Genomic DNA, 20539 nt, shown 5'->3' with positions numbered 1-20539 from the left:
TAACATCCAGCGAGTGGGCCTCGTTTACCGAGCGGCACGTCCCCTCTGGCACGTCCCCTCTGCCGCCCGTCACTTCGAGGGCTTTCACGATGGCGTCAGGCACGAGCCGGCTGGGACCAGCAGGTGGTCAGGTGACAAGGTGCCAGCAGTGCCGTCCGAGCATCACACTCGAACCCGGCGAACCGCTTCTGCCACACGCGTCATCTGTAACTGAACGGAGCCGCCTTCTGGACGATCAGCAGGATGGTCTCTGGAGTGAGGCCACGGGGTTCTTCCGCACAAAGGATCCCACGGCCACCGGGCACCCCATCTCCAACACACGGTGACCGTGACCCCCGGCCCCATCGCCGGTGTGCTGCATCACAGCGAAAACTTACAGCCCAGCCCTTGCCGTTGTCCTTGCCACCCCGTCTGTCCCGCCCCACGTCCAGGCCCTCGCGAGGTCTGACTTTACCTCGGAAACCCACCTCTGGCTCTGCCCTGCGCCCCCTGGGGGAGGCCGCCCTTCCGGCGGGCTGGAGGGCGGCTCCCCATCCGTCTCCCGCTCCTCACGCCAGGCTCCGCATGGCCACAGGAGTGACCCCTTCACAAACGGGACAGCAGATGCACTCTGTCACCCGCCAACACGCCGGTGGCCTCTGCGGCGAGCTGCCCACGCAGCGTGCCCAACGCTGTCCTGCCCTGAGCCCACGAGCTTGGCGGGGGACCGCACAGCCCCACGAGCCTGGCTGTTACTCCGCCCCTTGCAACGTGCACGATTACGCGGCGATCGGGAGCCGGAGGGAGCCCACCGGAGGACGGAGCACCCAGGCACGGAGCCGGTCGCCCGCCCGGAGCCAGCAGATACCAGCCGAGAGCCGGCCGGCCGCGGGGAAGCGTTCAGCCACTGCGGCCAAGAGGACACGCACCGCGTAGCCAACCCACAGACTCGTGAGCAACGCGGGGGGCTGTTCCCGGCCACAGGCCTTGGGGTGCTTTGCGGCCCGGCAGTACTGCGACAATACGTGACCGATACAGTGTCGGACGACCCTCAGGACACGTTCCGTTATCTTGGAATTCTGCTTTGGCCTGGAGGCCTCTGCCCCAGCTGACCCCAGTCGGGTCATTTCCGCCGCCTGCCCCTCCCCCACCGTCTGCGCGCCGTCCCGCCGATCCCGGTGCGTGTCCAGCGGCGGCCGCCAGGCCCTGTGTGCTCCCGCCCTGTGTGCTCCCGCCCTGCGTGCTCCCCAACGCCCGCAGCGCTCCTCCCCTGAGCACTGACAAGGCCCTCCGCGCAGCGGGACGTCCGGGAGAGGCCACCCCGCAGGGCCACCACATCCCTTCCCGCTCCTGCACCCTGACCCGTTTCCCTTCAGAGCACTCACCGCCGCCTGACAGCCTATCACCTACGCCGCTCTCGACGCTCTCTGTTGGCGCCACCCTGCCGGCCGCCGTGTCCCCGCGGCCCGAAAGGTGGGACGAACGAGGTCAGTGCTCCGTCGACACTTGGGGATGAACGGGGGACGCAGTTTTCACGTAACTCGTGGGCTTGGGATCCGCCGTGCGTCTCGTCCACACAGACGCCGCTGAGATGCGCGAATCCATCCCTTTCCCCTGATGGGAACACGGCAATTCGCAACGCACAGGGCGGCCACGCCCACACGCAAGGAGACACGCCATCACGCAGGGCGGCCACGCCCACACGCAGGGCCGACACGAAGGCACGCAGGGCCGACACGCCGACGTGCAGGGCGTACACGCCCACATGCAGGGCCGACCCGCCGTCACGCAGGGCGGACACGCAGGCACGCAGGGCCGACACGCCCACACGCAGGGCGGCCACGCCCACACGCAGGGCCGACACGAAGGCACGCAGGGCCGACACGCCGACATGCAGGGCGTACACGCCCACATGCAGGGCCGACCCGCCGTCACGCAGGGCGGACACGCAGGCACGCAGGGCGGCCACGCCCACACGCAGGGCCGACACGCCTTCACGCAGGGCGTACACGTCCACACGCAGGGCCAACACGCCGTCACGCACAGTGGACACGCCCGCACGCAGGGCGACCACGCCCACACCCAGGGCCAACATGCCGTCACGCAGGGCGGCCACGCCCACACGCAGGGCCGACACGCCGTCACGCAGGGCGGCCACGCCCACACGCAGGGCCGACACGCCGTCACGCAGGGCGTACACGTCCACACGCAGGGCCAACACGCTGTCACACAGGGTGGACACGCCCGTACGCAGGGCGACCACGCCCACACCCAGGGCCAACATGCCGTCACGCAAGGTGGACACCCCGGCACGCAGGGCCGACACGCCCACACGCAGGGCCGACACGCCCACACGCAGGGCCGACACGCCCATACGCAGGGCCGACACGCCCACAGCAGGGTGACCACGCCCACACGCAGGGCCGACGCACCGTCACGTTGGGCGTACACACGAGCGTACAGGGTGGACACGCCGGCAAGCAGGGCCGAAAGGCAGGGCCGCCAAACTGAGGGCTGTTTGTAGGGACGAGGGACGGGACGAGGGACGGGACGAGGGACGGGACGAGGGACAGAACCGGGACATGTACATGTGTGCAAGGCCCTTGTGCCGAGGTTCAAGCCCGGGCTCAGGCGGGAAGGGCGGCGGGCTCCACGCCGCTGGTCGAGACCCAGGACCGTCCACCTGCTGCAGAGGCAGGCGGGGACACACGGAGGTTTGGACACATGGGAATTTCACACACCTGAAGCCATAAATGAGGCCTCCTCTGCCCACAGAGAGGACCGGCCTTATTGTTCACTTTCCTAATCGTCTAGGGTGGGGTCGGCCGACAACGACGCGTCCCTCCCAGTCCCTGGGGCCCGGGAGTGTGTCGCGTCCCACGGCACAAGGACCCTGCAGGTGTAACGAAGCGTGTCGAGGGGAAACCGTGACCACACGATGGGCCCAGCGTGACCACAGGGTCCGTGCACGCGGGAGGCAGGTGTCAGAGAGCAAAGAAGACGCCCCATCGCTGGTTTGCAGGTGGAGGTAGGGGCCGTGTGCAGCCAGAAGAAGGTAGAAAAGTCATGGAAGAGTCCCCACAAAGCCTTCGGAAAGGAGTGCCCTGCCCACGCCCGGATTTGGGACGCCGGGCCCCCTGGACCGTAGGACACTTGTGTTTGGGCCGCAGCCTCTGTTACCCCAGCAGTGGGAAGCTTACCCACGGGGTTTATCCGCCTCAGCACCACTTGATCGCCTGCCCTGTGCTCGTGGGGGTCCGTGCCTGCTAGACACCCAGAGCCCCCTCCCCAGTCGTGCCGATCACAAACGCCTCCAGACCGCCAGACGTCCCCTGGGCGGCAAAGTCACCCCTGCTGAGAACCGCTGCTCTGCACTACCCTTCACGACGACGCCAATCCAGCAGGCTGTCGGCAGAGCCCCAGGGCATGGCCGGGGATTCCCAGCCCAGCTGCCACGGGGTTCACCCAACACCGACTTTGTCCGGGCACCGAAGGCAGAGTGGCACAGACCACGCCTCCTGGCTTCAGAGACCTCAGGCGGTAATCTGCGCTGTGGAGATGAACGACTGCCCGGCAGGGCCTCATCTGTCTAGGGTGACACATGGTGGGAGGCAGGAGGTCCGAGCCAGCCCGGCCGGTCCTTCAGGGAAGGCGAGGTGGGCACAGGCTGACAGCCACATATGCAGCTGGGTTACCCCTCATGACCACGGGCAAGCAGGCCATCTCTTTTTTTTTTTTTTTTTTTTTTTTTTGAGAGAGTGTGTGAGCACGGGAGGGGCAGAGAGAGAATCCCAAGCAAGCTCCGAGCTGTCAGCACAGAGCCTGGTGTGGGGCGCGAACTCACAAACCGTGAGGTCATGACCTGAGCGGAAACCCAGAGCTTAACCCACTGAGCCCCCAGCCATCTCTACCTTTAGTTGAGACAGCGCTCCCACACCATCAAGCTCACCCTCGGACGCGTACAGACCAGCGGTTTCGGTAAATTCGCGAGGGTGGGTAACCGTCACACAAATTCCAGAACATTCTGTCACCCTGAAAGAAAAGCAGCCGCTCCCCATTTCCCACCTCACCCCAGTCCCTCCCAGCCACCAATCTGCTTCCCTTGGAGATCCAACTGCTTCCCCAGATGGGGCCCTAGACAGAATTACAATCCCTTCTTGATTGGGGGCGGGGGGCAGTGGGTGCTGGGCGTGGCGTGGGAACCACAAAGGACCCAGGCCACGGAGGTGCCACATTGCAGGACCGCAGGTGAGGACTAATTTATTCTTTTACGTTTTACAACACTTTTCTTCGATGAGAATTCATTCAGCTTCACTCCGCACCATCGGTAGCAACCCCCCCCCCCAACTCCCGTTAAACACTGACGGGGTGCCCAGTGCGTCAGAAATGCACGAGGACTGTCCAGTTCCCCGCACCCCGATGAAGCCATTTTCCGACTTAGCTGTTCTCTTTATAACAAAGGTCATTCAACCTCTGAGGAGCAGCCTAAAATTCACGAAGTTTGGGACCGGCGTAGACGCCCCTGGTCCTCACCGCGAGGAAGCTCCATTTCTGCTCAGAGCCCCGCCTGGTGTCTCTCGCTCAGCTGTGTTTAGCATCCTAAGAAATGGGAATGCGTCATTGGTTTCACGGGACCGCTTCCAGAAACATTTGAATTTTGTTATTTATCGCTCTTGATGCCACGGAAAGGGTAAAAACAGCCCCGAGAGCCCTGAATTTGGATGGCGGCTTCAAACAGGGTTTCATCCGCCTTCCGCTCCTCAGCCTCGTCCCTCGCGCTGACCCTAAGGGAGGCAGAGGGTCCCCTCCTACCTTTAGGACCTGTTCTAGGTTCTCCAGCTTGGCTTGGAGCTGGCGTTTCTCCTTCACGGCCAAATCGCGTTCTCTGGTCACTATGGCGAGCACGTGCTGGAGCCAGGCATGCTCTGTTTTCACCTACAAGTAGCGGGGAGAGAGAGGGGGGCCGTTTGTAACACGCACCCCATCTGTGGGGTTTGTCGTCAGCTGGCGTCTGCCACTTTCTCCTCCGTGACTTTTCAGGGAGCCTTCCCCTCCCTCACCCTGGATCACGGACTTCGTGGCGGGTCGGGGTGAACGCATGTGCCCCAGGCTGGAGAATTAGCACACAACATCCCTCTTCCTCCTGCCTCCCCACCACAGTGACAGTGACCGGCTCAGGAGTAATGGGAATGTGACCCGGGCCTGGCCAATCAGTGCTATCCCACCCCCTGATACAGCGACTGGTTGGAAGGGCCACGAGACCCCGTTGCATCCGTGGAGAATGAATGAGACACCGGACTGGTATGGAAGCCTGGGAAGACACTTCCTCTTTTGCTCCCCGGACTAGGAAAGTTGAAGACAAAAGGATGGGTCTGGAGCCCCAGTTGCCATCAGGAAGGGAGAGTCCATCTGAGAACAGAGCCAACAAGACAGCCAAGAGAAGCAGAGAGAGAAGCAGGGTCCTGACGCCGTAATTTGAGCACCTAGATCAAGCTGTGCCTGAAGCTGATATTTTCGTTTCCAGTCACACAGCCCAATTCCTTTTGTCTGCTTACACCAAGCTGAATCATTTTCTGTTCCTTTGAACGGACACCCCTAACAGATACAAAGCGTTACCCAAATTGTTCAGGATACGAGTTCTTTTGTCTGAGAATTCCACTTTTGTTTTACAAGTGGACAAAAATGGCCACAAGGCTCTGTGTGCTTTATGATGATGGATGCTCTAAGAACCTCAGACACCAGGTCCAGTCTCAGACCACAGACCCCCTGAGAACCAAGTGTTGAATTTACTTGGGGTGGGGGCGGGGGGGGGGAGGGCACCACTTACTCTCAATCTCTCCTGTGGCTTTTTGGAAACCAGGAAGGACATGCCGTGATGAGGGAAGATACCTTGGTTTATTCCCCATTAATTTTCATTGTGCGGCATACTTGAACCGAAACGCGGCCTTTTGGTTTCTTTCCCTCCTCCCCAGATGTTACAGCATGAATTAGGGCTTCGATGACGGGCTGTCACAAGGTCGTATTTGTCAGCTTTAAAAGAGGTCCTTTCCGTTTCACACGCCCTCTGTGCAGCGTGTGCGTTTAACCTGACAATCTCCGTGATACCAGGAGAAAGAAAGGCACCCACTTGGAGCTCCTGAACGGCACAGGGTCACGGGGAGGCTGTTATTAAGAGGTCGTACAGAGGTCTGATTCACAGGAGTGTTTTCGTGCCGTTTTGCGACAGCCTGAAGCGTCAGGCCGCGAGCTTGGGGAAAAAATTCAGACGCACCAGGTGAACAAGTCGTGACCTAATGGAACTACACAGAACTCACACCTGAACCCCAGCACCGGGGCACAGCGTTGGTGACACCACCACTTCCCGTGTTCTGACTCGTCAAGAAATTGTGACCCGTGAGTTACGTCCAGTGCTCTAAGGCCGGTCTCCCACGGCAGCCAGCACAGGCCCAGATATAAGTCAAGGCTTGCCTCTCTCCGACTGAGACGTCCCATAGCTGCCGTGGAAATGAGATCCAGACTCCTGGCTGGTCGGCACGCTTCTGCAGCCTCTGACCCGCCAGCTCTCCGTTCTCACCTGAGGCCCCGTTACCACCACTCTCCTGCTCCGACTGTCCTGTAAACAAGCCAAACCCAGTCCCACCCACCCCGGGGCCTTTGCACGTGCTGCCTGCACCACAGCAAGCCCCTACCCACCCCTCCCTCCACGCCCCCCCCCCCCCCGATCGTGGTGGCTCTGGCTCCTGCTCATCATTTATGCCACTTCCTCATCAGGCCCTCCCACCATGCTTGAGATAACAAAACGCTCCTCCCCTCACCTGCCCCCAGCGCCCTCAGTGCTTTGCCGTGCTTTGTCTCGCTATCTGGAATGATCCTGCGTAGCTGTTTACATTTCCCTGCGGTGGCTCCTTGTTAGAGTCTAAGTCCCAGTTGGACAGGACTTGTCCCTGTGACCCAGTTCTCTGTCCCCAGTGCCTGGAAGGCTGCCTGGCACGGCCAGGGTTCCAGGAATGGAAAGGCATCAGGGGAAGACGGTCAAATGCAAGGTGGCTGTGTTCCCGGGGAAATCAGTTCTGCTGGTCCATCCAGGTCTGCTGGCCACCCACACGCCCATCGCCGCTCTCCCAGCTTGTCCGTTTCCTAGTGAAGTTTGGCCGCGGGAGATGCCAGCAGGAAGTCGGGGGCTGGAGAAGACACAGGCTGGGGTTAACGCCCTCGCCACCACGGCTGGGGCTGTTCAGACACAGAGTTCTGTCCGCAGGCCTGACGCTGCTGTCCCTGGAAGGGGCCTGCTGGCCAGGCTGGCCAGGCTGGCCGGTGGCTGGGAATGTGGATTGCAGGAGGACCCCCCCCCCCCGCCGTTTCTCACCGATGGGAGGCCTCCCCGTGTCCAGACTCTGCGCAAACCACGTGGTTACTGCTGACCCCCCCGCTCTCCTTCGAGGGGGCGGGGCTCTGGGACGCACCAGGGAGACCATGACCCTGGACGCCGAGTCCCTGCCGGGCTTCCCGCGGCGACCCTTCGCACGCGCCGTGACGACGTGCCGCTAGAACGCAGCGCGTCCTGCGTGGCTCCTGGAGGCTGGCGCCCGCCCGCCCCCGGGTGTTGCTCACGTGCTTTCCCTGCGCCGACGGCACTTCGGATGCTTCCGCCGTGATGAACCGTGGCCACGAGCGCGACTGCACACGGAGTCCCACGAGTCGCCCTCGCGAGTCACGCACCTTGGGCGGTCCCGGGGGCCCGACGCAGTGTCCCCCCTACCTACGGCCGGCGCTCTTGCCCTGGCCCCCTGGGCTGCCCACCCAGCGGCCTGGCTGCCGCTGCCTTCTGCCCCCACCACCCCGCCTGGTTCCCGGAGCCGCACCCACAGCTTTGTGAGCAGTATCTCCTCCGTCCCCCACCTTGAAGGGGCCAACTGTTCCTACTGGGACTCCGGTGGATTAATTCTCGAAAGAAAACAACGTTCCCACAGTAGAGACACAGAACGAAGGGTTCAAAGTCCCCATGAGTGAGGCGTTTCCGAGAAGCACGTTTGCTCTGTCGGGAAGCCGGGGTGGGTTTCGGGCTCCCTGTGCGGAAGGCGACGTGAACTGTCCCCACAAGAGCGTGGGGCTGTCGGGAATCACGCCCCAAGGGGCGCTGAGCGGGGGCCGTGGTTGACAATGGACGGTCCCCAACCTGGGGACACTCACAGTCCAGCTGTGCGTCCGGAACCTACTGGCAGGCGCCAGACCCCCGCCCTCCCGCCGGGATGCTGCAGATGAGGTTGGGGCAGATGTGCGAGGCCCGTGTGTGCCGTAACCCCCCCCTCCCCCCACGTGGAGCCGGGATGCTGTACTTTGGTTCCTGGAAATAGTGCAGATGACTACAGCAACATGAGAGAAAGCGATGACGTCGGGGGGAGGGAGGGAACGAGTTTTATCGGTCTGGAAGTCAGTGCTTTGAAGGAAAGTTGAAATGGACGAGGAAGAAAATGCAGGGGACGTCTGGACAACTAGAAGGTTCTAGAAGTGGTTGGCATTGATTCTGTCACAGACCTCCTCTCGCACCAGGATCGGTATTTCTCGCACCTAAAACTTACCAGAGTCTCCCCCGTACGTTTACCAGAATGATTAAGGGCATCGCTCTGGTCTTTCCGAGGAGGGCGAGAGGGTCTGTTGGTAGGGAGGGGAGGTAAGCAAAGGCGTGACTGAAGATTGCAGCAGGCTGTCCGCACCCAAGTCCCCGGAACCTTACACAGCAGAAGGGACTTTGCAGAGGTGACTGAGTGTCCAGGCCTCGTCCCCGACAGTCCAGGTGGACCGGTGGGATCACAGGGGTCCTTACAGGAGGGAAGCAGGAGCATCAGCGTCTAAAAGGGAGATTTTGAAGACGCTGTTCTGGCTTTGGTGGAGGAAGGGCCCACAAGCCAAGGGATGGGGGCGCCTCCAGAAGCCGGAAACGGTGAGGAGACGTCTTCTCCCTTAGAGCCTCCAGGAAGAGTGCGGCCTGCCCACACCTTCGCTTTAGGACTTCTGACCCCAGGCAGCCTGGCTCCAGAGTCCCCACAACCAGAGAAGGAGGACAAAGGCGACGGTAAGCTAAAAAGCGTCTCAGAAACCGCGAACACCAAGCTGTCCCCTGGAAGATGCCTTTGCCTGACAATCTCCTGTCTGTCCCCAGCACCGAGGCCTCGGCTGGGGCCGGCTGCCGGCTCCCCTACTGGCCACACCTGTGTGAACAGCCTTGGGGGTGCAGTCTCTTCCCCGCCGGGCCCCCCAGTGGAGATGCCACATGACCCTGAGCAGAAATCTCTGGGGGACGGTGACCCTTCCTGAACACACTTCCTGAGAGAGGCTCGGTCTGCTCTTCTTCCAGCTCCAGCGAGGAAGTGATGCTGGGGGACGGAGTAGCCACCGTGTCGTGGAGATGACACATCACGGCCCCAGCACGATGGCACTGGGGAGGAGCAGAGCCCGGGCCCTCTTGCGTCTCCGCAGCCGCCTCTGCCCCGGGCTCCTCACATCTTCCTGCACGAGAGCGATGATGCCCCCCGGGTGTTTATGCCACCAAGCTTGGGTCCCTGCTACAGGCAGCTGGAAAGAATCCCAGCTGACAAACCCAGGGAGGGCGTCGTTCTTTCGGGTTCGGTAGCAGCTGATCCCGCCTGGAAACAGATGCCTCCAAACAAAAAACACAGTAAATGTCAGCTGGCTGGGGGGGTACGTGGGGCTGGAGCCTGAGGCCTCACCACGCTGCCCAGTGGGCCTTCCCAGCCCTTGATGGTGCCAGAAGCCTCCGTAGAGAAGCCCCCTGGCCTACCACTTCCCTGGTCCCCGCTGCCTGCCGTCTAGCTCAAAGCCGGGCACTCCCACAGGCGGAGAGCTCTCCCGGGGCCGACCCACATCCCCCCCACGTCCCTGCGCCTGGACAAGAACGTGCTCCTGGGAACAGAGCCAGGCGCGGAGAAAGAGTTCTCAGAATAGCAGAAAGGACATAAAGGGCTTTTCACTAAGACACAGAAACTACGACCCCACAAAAAAACAAAGAAACGCATTGGGAAAGGTTCTGAGATGTTCAAAGTCGGGAGCCCGGACGGTTCTTCTTTTGTTCTGGTCAGATGGAAATCTAACAATGTGCTCACTCCTAGCGGATTTTGTTCTGAGGAAAAACGGATGATATTCCGGTGTGACCCCCGCCCGGGCCAGGGCCCTCTCTTTCCAGCCAGGGCTCTTAGCCTCACAAACCGCGGATGTCTACAGGTGTTGTCCTTATCAACACCCATAATTTTCTCTTACTAGACGAAGAGTGAGAACAGCTAGTAAGTAGGATGACTGTTGTTCGTACCAGTGATTCATAACCGGACCCAGGATTCCTGCCACCCTCAGATTTCTGGCCAGCAGGTAAGCGGAGTTCACGGGTGATGGGTTCATAGGTCATGGACTTCACCTCCTGCCCCGAACTTGGCTGCAGGACGCAGCCGATGCCAGGTTTCCACGCTGCCCTGGGACCGTCCCACTGCACACAGACGCAGCCCCTTAACACCTGGGGCACCAGATCCAGCCAGTTGACTCATTTCCATTTCAGAACACAGGCCTGGGGGCAGACCAGTGGCACCAGGGGAAGTGCAGCCTGAGGCATCTGGTGATGCCCTGGGAATGAGCCCGAACCTCCCACTGGCCCCAGGAACAGCTGCCCAGTTGGGGGGGGGCGGAGTTTCATAGGCCCCCTTGGACTGAGGCAAATGGGAAATCTGAATTATTTTTCTTTAATCAGGGAAAAGTGGGTTTGCCAGCGTAAAGGACCTTGAACACATTCTGTGCCCCGTGCCCTGGATTCCCAGCTCATTCGTTTCCTTGCACAGGGCTGCCTGCCCCAATCTGATATTCAACCCGGTTTTCCCAAGAAGCCCACGTCAGATTTTGCACCCGAGAGGCAATCATTTCTGGGCAGGCTCCTGGGACGACAGTGACGATGCATCTTTCTGCCTCCAGAATTAAGAGCTCGGGTCATTACTACTGCTTTCTTAATCGGGGATCCTGAGAAGCACATTGCAAACCCAGGCCAGAATCAGATGGGGGAATTGGGAATTTCCAGGCATCGTCCCGAGAACCAGGAGGGTTCCTTGTGTTTCTGCAGGGTCACAGGGACAGCTCCCCCATCCATGAGTCTGGTGCTGGGCTTGAATACTTATTTTGGCATCATTTAACCAACCCGGTCCCTCCCACCTCCCCTGCTTACGCTGGACACGCACCCAGGCTCCAAGGACGGTCTTGTGAGAACTGCTGTTTCCCAGGCCTTCTCCCTCCCTCGGTCCCTCTCCATCCCATATCAACCTCCAACCCATCCCCCTCACCCCTCCCATCCCCCTCTCCACCACCACCCCCACCCCCATCTCAGACAGCAAGCCCAGGCACTCTGAACTAACACTGAGCCTGCAAAGCTGGCAGAGGGGCAGGACAGAGCTGCATGGCCCCGCCAGTCTCCCTGCCTTCTCTCTCAAAGCTCTGCTATTCCTGTCTGTGCTGGTGAGTCACTGGGCGCCCTCACACACCTCTGCAAAGCTGGAAGGAACGTAAGCTCTCGTCTGTGCCCAGCAGCCTTGTGTAAAAAGTCAAGGCGGGGATGCAGCCCAGGAAGACGTTTCCAACCTTCCGTGAAAAAGTGTTGGACTCTGTGAGGATCCCCTAGGATGACCAGGGTGGCCCATCAGCACAGCCATCCAGCCAGGTCCCGGACAGGAGCCCTTGCCTGGACGGTGACACCAAGAACCAGGACTCTAACCCATTACTGACCAGCACTGGCTTGGCCGGATGCCTCTGGGAAGTACCATCGTCCCCGCTCCCGCCCTGTCTCTCTGAGCCCCTCCAAAGCTGGAATCACCTCTCCAGGCACAGGAGCCCCGCTTAGGAGGAGACACAAGTGCACGAGAAAGCCACCCCAAGTTCAGTCCTCCCTACAGCCAGCTCCCACCGCCCTGCTCTCAGCCTGCCTCTGCTGCCCGAAACACCACCGTTATGTTACACGGCCGTTCCTGTTGAAATAGACATACTCCTGGGCAGAGGGGGCCGCTAAGCCTCATTCAGCATTCACGCCTCAGGGAGAATGAGTTTGTCAGAGTCTTTCCCGAGAGGTTTGGAAAGGAAGAGGGCAGAGAGAGTGGGGGCTGGTGGGAATATGAGGGGAAGGGCACTACTTGGAAAGCTGGGATGCACCGAGCACACGTCTTTTTAGAGAATAGTGGTAAAACGCACATCCCGTAGGACTGAACCATCAACCATTCCTAAGTACAGCTCAGTGGCACGAGATACATTCACACTGCTATGCAGTCATCCCTCCATCCGTCTCCAGAATTCTTTTCATCTTCCCCAAACCGAGACTCTGTCCCCATCAAACACTAACCCTCCCGCCATTTTACTCTCTGACTCTGGGGATCTGGGTTCCTGAATTTCTGGGGACCTAAGTGGGATCATACAGTATCGTCCTCTATGACTGGCTTATCTCATTAAGCATCGTGTCCTCCAGGCTCATCCGGGTCGTGGCAGGTGTCAGAATTTCCTTCTTTTAAGGCGGAATGGTATTCCGTTGTAATAGACACCGCGTTTTGTTGGTGCGTGTGTCTGGTGACGGACCCGTGGGTTGCTTCCACATTTTCGCTAGGGCAAATGGTGCTGCTGTGAACACCGCTACACAGATCTCTCTTCAAGACCCCGCTTTCGGTTCTTTTGGATATATGCCCAGAAGCAGAAGTATTGGATCATCTGGTCGTTCTATTTTTCATTGTTTAAGAAATCACCGTCCTGTTTTCCACAACACCTGTACCGTTTTCCATTCCCATCAACGGCGCACGAGGGTTCCAACTTCTCCACATCCTTGCTAACGCTTATTTTCTGAAAAGCACATCTTTAAAAAAAAAAATTGGCCAACTGGAAGGCAGAAGAGTAAGTGTCAAATCAAGAAAGCTCTAATTTTTTTGTGAACTGTTAGAACTCCGTTCTCTGAAATACATGTTAGTACACCTGTGAAATTAGCAGCTGCAAACTGCCAATCGTCAGCAAATACTCTTTGAGCACCTACTGTGTGCGCTGTTGCTGGTGCTGGGAAACACTGCTGGATGTGACAGCAACGGCCTGTGCTCCCTTGGAGCTGGCGTTCTCGTCGCAGGAAGACAGGCGGACACAGAAATGAAGACGCGCGATCGACCATGTGGTAAGAGATACGAGAAAACAAAACCCAGTGAGGTCGCCAAGACCAGAGCAGGGGGGAGAGAGGGCCACCTGTGTGCAGCAATAGAGGTGTTGCCGAGAAGGTACCTCTTAGGAATGGATGCCCAGAAACTGCCAGGTATTTGGAGACGAGGAAGTAGAATTCTTAGCAGGGAAAATTATCCAGCGCTGAGACAAGCTTGGTGGTCTGACGAACAGAAGGTTCGGAGTGGCCAGAACGTCACGAGCCAAAGGTGGGGTGGCTGGTAAGGTTGACCAAGATGGCACCACGGAAGGACTGCCACTGCCGTTTATGGGAGGCATCGGAAGTTTGCTCAGAGGAGCCACGTCACCTGGTCCTGTCACTAGACCAGTCTAGCTGCTGCCAGAAAATGACCTAGGATGATCAGAAGGGCGATGGGCCCCTTAGGGGACGATAGCAGCAGGAGAAAGTGGTGGCCTGGAGGCCGTGACGGGGAGGAAGTTCTGACGTGGCTTGTTGGCGCGCGGGATGTAGGCATGAGGTGAGGGAAGGGTCCGGGTGGCGCCTAGCACCTTGCCCTGGGCAGTCGTGTGGACGGTACCTTCCATCCGCTGGGCTGAGAGAAGCCGGCAGGGGGTTGGTGGGGGGGGACCTGGTGTGGGCAGGTTTGAGGGACCCCAGCTGGTTTGCTCTGGGCTCTTTGTTAAGGGTATGATCCCAACAGACTTCCACGCGGAGAGAACTAGTGGACGGTGAACGAGATGCCACTAAGTGCTGGGTACGGGCATCGCACGGAGGAATAAAAGGGATGTGACCCAGGAACCGGCCACCCACGCACTGGGTGGAGTTGGGTGATTCCCTCTCCCCCGCCCCTCCTTCCCCGAGACCCCTCCCTGCCACCCCGCTTCCAGTTACCTTGTGAGGCTGCCAGCCCCGTGCGGGAAGGCCTGCATAGTGGGGTCTCAGGTGGTGCTTCCCCTGGATGGCATCCTTCAGTTCCTTTTCCTAGGACAGAAGGAAAGAGGGCGTCATGAGATGACTCCCCAACTTCAGGGACACGGCAGAGCACGGTAGCTGAGGTTTCTGATTAGGAAGTTAGCCCCTGGATAAGAGGTGATTCTGCAAACACCGTGCGATGTGGGACCGGCTTCCTTCTTCTTTCCGAGCCATGAGTGTCCTACTCTATAAAACGGGAGTAACAGTCCTCCACATGGCGTTATAAGATTATAATAAAATAATATATATTAAGGCTGTAGTGAGATTCCCAGCGGATAAACCACCCACAGTATGTGGCACGTTGACCTGTATTGCGCGTTTGCATCCTAACCAGGCAATCTTGGTAAGTAAAGCTTTGAACTGACCCTTTCCTCACAAACGCCAGTCCAAACACATTGCCAAAATAACATTAGAGAAGATCTGAAAGGCTTTGTCCTGCTCAAAAATGGGGTAGAAAAAAATCTATGAGGACTACAAATGACTGGAACACCCATGGTGAGTGGGACACTCAGGCCAGATTCTCAGGCACAGAATTGGGAGTCTAGGTTTTGTTTGCTTGTTTGTTTGTTTGTTTGTTTGTTTGTTTGTTTTCAGTGTATGTGGGACTTGAATTTCATGCATGAGGCAAGATATCTGAGCAAAGCTTACCACCCGCCCTGAGGCCGGTCCACCCCCAGACCCCAAAGAAAGCTGAATATAACTGACGTCTGCCCAGAGTTCCAGCTTATGTAAGGTAACACACCCAGAGACAGAGAGGGAGCAGGCCCGCTGGCTCAGTGTGTGCGCTGTGTTACGCCCTCGTATCACCTACTAAGAGAACAGTGAGCTACCAGTCACCAAACCTAATTCGAGACTGTGGGCATTCAGGGTGTAGCATAGTAACAGCAGAGAGGTAAGATAGAGTGGGGCTGAGCACAGAAAGAGAGAGAAATTGGGGGTAATTCTCCCCATTAAAGAAAAGCCTGATAATGGAAATGCCAAAACACGTTTAAAAGAAAAACAGTACTCTACGGATGTGACAAAATCAGTAATCAGGATGCATTGACACCAGAGGAAATAAAAATAATAAAGCAATCTGAAAATGACTTCGATATGTATGTTGAGGGTTCTCACAAAGAGGGAGAAGGAATGACATCCATCCAAAAGAACAAGAAAGAGGCAATAGAGACAACTAATGGCCACAGTGGAAGGTGCCTGGCAATTCATCAGCCTCCACCAGTCAAGTCTGCAATTTTGTTTGCCTGGTCCTTCAGGTTTGTCCTCCGTTCACTCCTCAGTGAGTCAATATCCGCAGGCCACCCACGTCTAGAACTGATCTGGTGACTCTCCTCTACACTCCATTCACCCTCCCAACAGGAAAAGGGCAGAGTCCTGTGGTTTCAGACACTTCCCACAGGAAGGAGGCTCCTCCTGGCTATTTTCAGGTCCCATGTTTCAGTCAACGTCCCTTCCTCTCCATCATCAGGAGCTTCTCCGCTCTTTGGCACCTACCTTGTTTCCATGGTGATAAAACACAAGGAAGCAACCCTACACGCCTTCCCAACACACCATATCAATGGTGCTTTGTTCTGGGAACAATGATTCCCCAACCTATGGGAATGAGCTTGACAATATAGCAGTCACATTGCCTCCTCGGGGATATTCCCCATAACACCGGCGATCTGAAGGGTATGGGTGTACTCATCGAAACACCAGGGTCCTGACCTTGGAGACCTTATGTGCCCCATGGTAGACGAAGGCAGCAATATCTCAGAGGACCATAGGAGAAACATTGGGGCTACAGGGAGAGGAGTATGGGTTCTGAGGTCAAACTGCCCAAATACAACCTCTAGCCCTTCCCCCTCGTAAGCCGTGTGGCCTCGCGCAGGCTGTCCGACAGCCGCACAGCTCTCTGAGGTCTGAGGATGTAAAGATGCCTACGCGATCAGGCGGTGTGGAGATTTAACTGCAGTAATTCTCCCGGAACACTAAGCACACTCCCCCGCACACAATGACGGCTCAAAAAGGTGGTCCCTTCCCTATTGGAAGCATGACCACCTTTGCCTACGTCTTCCCATCTTCTACTTTCTACCACCAAATGACCCCTTCGCTCATGACATCACCTCTCTGCACCTCACTTGGAAGAGTTGACTGCAGAAAAGGAACCTCAGGGGAAGGAAACAGCACTGGCTCGTTCACCCAATTTTTTGGAGGCTACATAAAAGTTCCATTCACTTATTTTACGTTCCTTCTCAGTGATTCCAGGTCAGCCGCTTAACCTGACGAAATCCGTCTTCCCAAGAAAAACAGCTCAAGATCGAAATCCTGTCCAAGCAGCACTGATTCACGACGTCGCCAGGCAAAAGAAAAGAATTACCACCGTCTCTTCCCAATGCCATTTCTCCAGCTCGGTTGAAGCATGAGTTGGCACTTCGGGCACCACTTACTATCCTGGTGACCCGCCCCCGCCCCCAGCAAGAAGGCCAACCACAGAAGGAGCTGCTGAAAACAAAACCACTCCCAAACAAACAATCCTCTGCCCTACACTCAGATAATCACAAAATACCTGCGCAGCGTGTCAAAGCCCTCCACACAATGATGCCGACAGAAGCCGATTCATTGGCAAAGACACCCAGCAAAGGCCCAAAGAAAAAAGAAGATACCACTTTGAACCTGCAAACCTATGTGATTTATCCTCCAAATTACGGGTATCTCACTTTATCCACGCTTGCTGTTTACCCCCGGAGAAAGTGCAGAGGTGGCTGGGGGCGGGGAGCGATGGGGCCGGTTGCAGGAGCGGGGGTGGGAGGGCGGGTCCGGGGGTCTTGTCCCAAGCGCTACAGTTCCCGCAGACTTCACCCCTTGTCGCCCCAGGGCACGGTGCCGCTCTGACATGCATGTATTTGCAGTACTTAAGGGAAGATTCCGAAAATGCCTGCTGTCCGTGCTTCGGGTCCTATTCGGATGCGGCAAAGTAAGAAGACTTACCCTGGAAGCTCTCATCATTGACACTGTGCAGGACCAGAGCCGCCCACCCAGGGATGCCGTCCCCGCTCCAACTAGAGGACTCCTTTCTGAGTTAATCAGCACCACCGAAGAAATGCCACCAAGCAAAATACAGATCACCTTGTGTATTGGTCGCATGCTTGAGACCAGCAGGCCCCCAAAAGATGTGGGCTTGTGGTCGCAACACGACAAAATGAGAGTCTCCCAACAGGCGCGCGGGTGGCTCCAGCTATGACAGTTCTCGGGAGGGGGAGGAGGAGGAGGACGGAGTGGATTTAACATAACCTGACAGGCCTGCCTGAGTCGCGAGGCTCTCCGCAGCCTGGGGTAAGCGGCCAGCCACAGCGGTGCCTGGGGTGCCTGGGGTGCCAGGTGCACACACCCGCTCCACGCGATGGGGAAGCAGGGCCCCCGCTCGCGGCCCCTGTTGTGCAGGTTGGACACTGTGCACCGTGGACCACATCTGAAAGCCGGGAACTGAGTTTGACGACACACACCCACGGCCTGAAGACAGGGATCTGGTGACTCACGCATCACCAGGACTGAGATAATGAAGAACTTTCCGAGCACTGCTGGATGAAATCACCCTCTGGCTCAGCACTCCTGACCTGAAATAACGGCGTGAAGGGAGAACAACCCGCGTCTGTGTATCTGCTCGCTCCTGCACAAACTTCACAGCTGTCCTTTCCACGGGAGGGCTTGAGTATTGCAAGGGGAACAGTTTGAGTCTTAGACCCTTTAAGCGTAAAGCCACACAAAGGAAGAGGGTTTCGCATTTGCCAGACGGTGGATGCCTAGTGGCAGAGGGCCTCCCCTGCAAGAGTCAGAGTGCCACCTGCCTGCAAGCACAGAAAGGAAGGGGCGCAGTCCTATTTCTGCGTCGTAGAGGGACATACAGAAGTTGGGACCAGCTCCCGGCGGGCCGACCAGAGTTCTGGGATCCGATCTGAGGAACTGCTGGCGCCCTGTAACCCCTGAAGCCTCCCTCAAAGGGCAACTACAGACAGTGCCAGTCAAGGAGTTTTTTTAATCCATTAATATCCACTAATGCACGAAACTGAAATAGCTGTATTTGATTTTTTATCTCTTGTTTAGCAAAAATATGGGGAGGGGGAACGAATCCCGATAAGGATAAAGCCGAAAGAGAAGGGTCCCTGCGACAGTTACAAATTCTAACACCCCAGGGAGTGAGCAGGCAATATAAAGGGGTAGATTGGGCCAGAAAGAAGAACATTCTAGAGTGATAAGAAATGCAGAGATTGGCAAGGCTCATGCCCCCATCTAAAGAAGTCAGCAGCAAACTGTCTCCAACCTGTTGATGCGAGGCAGGAGAGAGAACCCAGCTGTTCCAGGTTTTTAGGAACTGGAGGTCCGGGTTCCTATCTGAAACATCCCTGTTTTTAAATGTTGGCTCTTAACTGAGACAAAAACATACACTGTGTGCTCCTTCCCATAACAGATATGTCTTAAAAATGTTGGCTTAGGGGCGCCTGGGTGGCTCAGTCGGTTAAGCGTCCGACTTCAGCTCAGGTCACGATCTCGCGGTCCCCGAGTTCGAGCCCCGCGTCGGGCTCTGGGCTGATGGCTCAGAGCCTGGAGCCTGCTTCCGATTCTGTGTCTTCCTCTCTCTCTGCCCCTCCCCCGTTCATGCTGTGTCTCTCTCTATCTCAAAAATAAATAAACGTTAAAAAAAATAAAAAAAAATGTTGGCTTAAAAATGGGGCACTTTGTGAAAGAAGTCAGACCTCATTAGAATGAAGGGTGGGTGGGTTGAGGTGGAGGTGGGATGGGGGTGAAGTGCATTCCCTGGGTGCAAGAAGCGAAAGGAGAAGCATAGGTTCACCAAAGATAAATTTGCCCACTTACACCTACCCACTGTGTTGCCTTACCTACCTGCCATGCACTGAAACGTGTCCCCCCAGATTCACATATTGAAGCCCTAATCACCCATTTGGCGATGGAGCCTTTAGGGAAGTAATTAAATGAGGTCACGGGGTGGGGCTTTCATCCGGTGGGACTGGTGTCTTTATAAGAAAAGTCAGCAGAGAGCTCTCTCTCCACACACGTGCCAAGGAAAGGCCACGTGAGGTCACAGCTAGAAGGGGGCCACCTACAGACCAGGAGCAGAGCCCTCTCCAGACACCGGCCGTGCCAGCACCTTGAACTCCAGCCTTCAGGACCACGAGAAAATAAAGCTGGTGCTGCCTAGTCTGTGGTACCTTGTCACGGCTTCCCAAGCTGAGACACAGCCCCTGCCTGAAACACTGAGATACAGCCCGACTTTCCACAAAGCTCCCAAGAGCAGCTCCAGGGCTGAGCGAGGGGGTACCTGGGTCTTCAGAACCCCCACCTCATCCACACCAGGAACTGTAATTAAATCCACATTTCAATGGTTCAAGACAGCCACTTTCTCCCTTGAAAGATTCAGTGAATCACCGTTCAGCCAACTGTCAAATGGTGCTATCTTCACTGCAAAGGAAAATTTAAGTAAAATAATATCTGACATACTAAATTACAAGTTTGAGTTTGGATTTTATTGGCCTCACACATTTGTTTCCCTCAAATATGTTCATTCACTTTGGCTTTACAGTTTAAGAAAGCTGTAAAAATTTTATAAACCAGTTTTATCACTGGGCACATGTAATTATGTTATGAATTATAAATATATAATATTATGTTCAAATATATAGACTGTGTAGTTATAATATTCAAGTCTAGTAAAATGAGGGTATAATTATTAACTATAAGAAAATATAATAAAAATAATTTAAGTCAACACTGGGATGTGCTTGATAGTGCTTTTCTTTCTGAAAAGTCTTCATGAGTGGTTCTCACCTAGAGGAGTGACCAGGAGGACGGAGGAAAGGAAGGAAAAGGGAGTGTGAGTGTGTGTGTGTGGGTGTGTGTGCATGTGTATATGCAGGGGAGGGGGGTTCCTTGGGGTGACAGCATTTGAAGCAAAGGAAGAAGGTGAAAAATACAGAATGGAAGGAGTGATTTGCCCCCTGGGTGCTGTCCAAGGTGCTGAGCAAGGTGCTGTCCAAGGTGCTGCCTGGGGGTGCTGTCTGGCGTGCTGTCCAGGGTCTGAGCCCCATTCCTGCCCTTGCACTCAAGGCCAGGACAATTGGTTAAGTCATCATGTTACACGGAGAAATCATTGGGGCCTGGAGGACTTGGGTTTGAGGCCTAATCCTAACACTTACCAAGTGTCCATTTGTTTTTTTCAAAATTTAATTTAAAGTCTAGTTAGTTAACATAGTGTAATATAGTGTAATATAAGTGCTGAATCACTAAATCACCAAGAGTGATTTAAATGAGGGAATGTGTATACATGCACTTTGCAAACTGGAAAGGGCCATTTGAGTGTGAAAGATTGTTATGCCAATAAAGAGACTGTTACTGAAATAACTGTAT

At 56.5% G+C, this 20539-nt stretch overlaps 2 protein-coding genes across 12 annotated transcripts in view; both read right to left on the bottom strand.

Annotated features, from left to right (window-relative positions):
* The window catches only part of RIMBP2 (RIMS binding protein 2), a 95175-nt gene extending 81026 nt beyond the window's left edge, over positions 1 to 14149 (bottom strand). For 7 of the 11 annotated variants that reach the window (XR_006210214.1, XM_042963093.1, XM_042963096.1 and 4 more), the window contains exon 1: positions 1365 to 1608. The gene's annotated coding sequence lies outside the window, so the exon portion shown is untranslated. Of the gene's footprint in view, positions 1 to 467; positions 795 to 1364; positions 1609 to 4791; positions 4915 to 14059 lie in introns of those variants that run through there. The other 4 variants (XM_042963103.1, XM_042963104.1, XM_042963106.1 and 1 more) reach the window with 3 other exon arrangements.
* LOC122232711 lies at positions 13588 to 17810 on the bottom strand. Its single transcript, XM_042962797.1, has 3 exons — positions 17108 to 17810; positions 14060 to 14149; positions 13588 to 13755 (listed from the first exon to the last, which is right to left on the bottom strand). Exons 1-3 carry the CDS (start codon positions 17657 to 17659, stop codon positions 13588 to 13590), a joined length of 810 nt encoding a protein of 269 aa, XP_042818731.1. The 5' UTR covers positions 17660 to 17810.
* Positions 17811 to 20539: the final 2729 nt, after the last annotated feature.

This window comes from Panthera tigris, chromosome D3 (assembly GCF_018350195.1).
Source record: "Panthera tigris isolate Pti1 chromosome D3, P.tigris_Pti1_mat1.1, whole genome shotgun sequence".
Classification (NCBI taxonomy): domain Eukaryota; kingdom Metazoa; phylum Chordata; class Mammalia; order Carnivora; family Felidae; genus Panthera; species Panthera tigris.
This window is presented reverse-complemented; position numbering and strand designations above follow the sequence as displayed.

Coding starts and splice junctions, on each gene's coding strand:
- LOC122232711 (XM_042962797.1), bottom strand. CDS start 17,659: ATGCGTGAGTCACCAGATCCCTGTCTTCAGGCCGTGGGTGTGTGTCGT. Junction 14,150..17,107: donor CAATGATGAGAGCTTCCAGG/GTAAGTCTTCTT, acceptor CTTCTGTCCTAG/GAAAAGGAACTGAAGGATGC. Junction 13,756..14,059: donor GGGGCTGGCAGCCTCACAAG/GTAACTGGAAGC, acceptor CTCTCAGCCCAG/CGGATGGAAGGTACCGTCCA.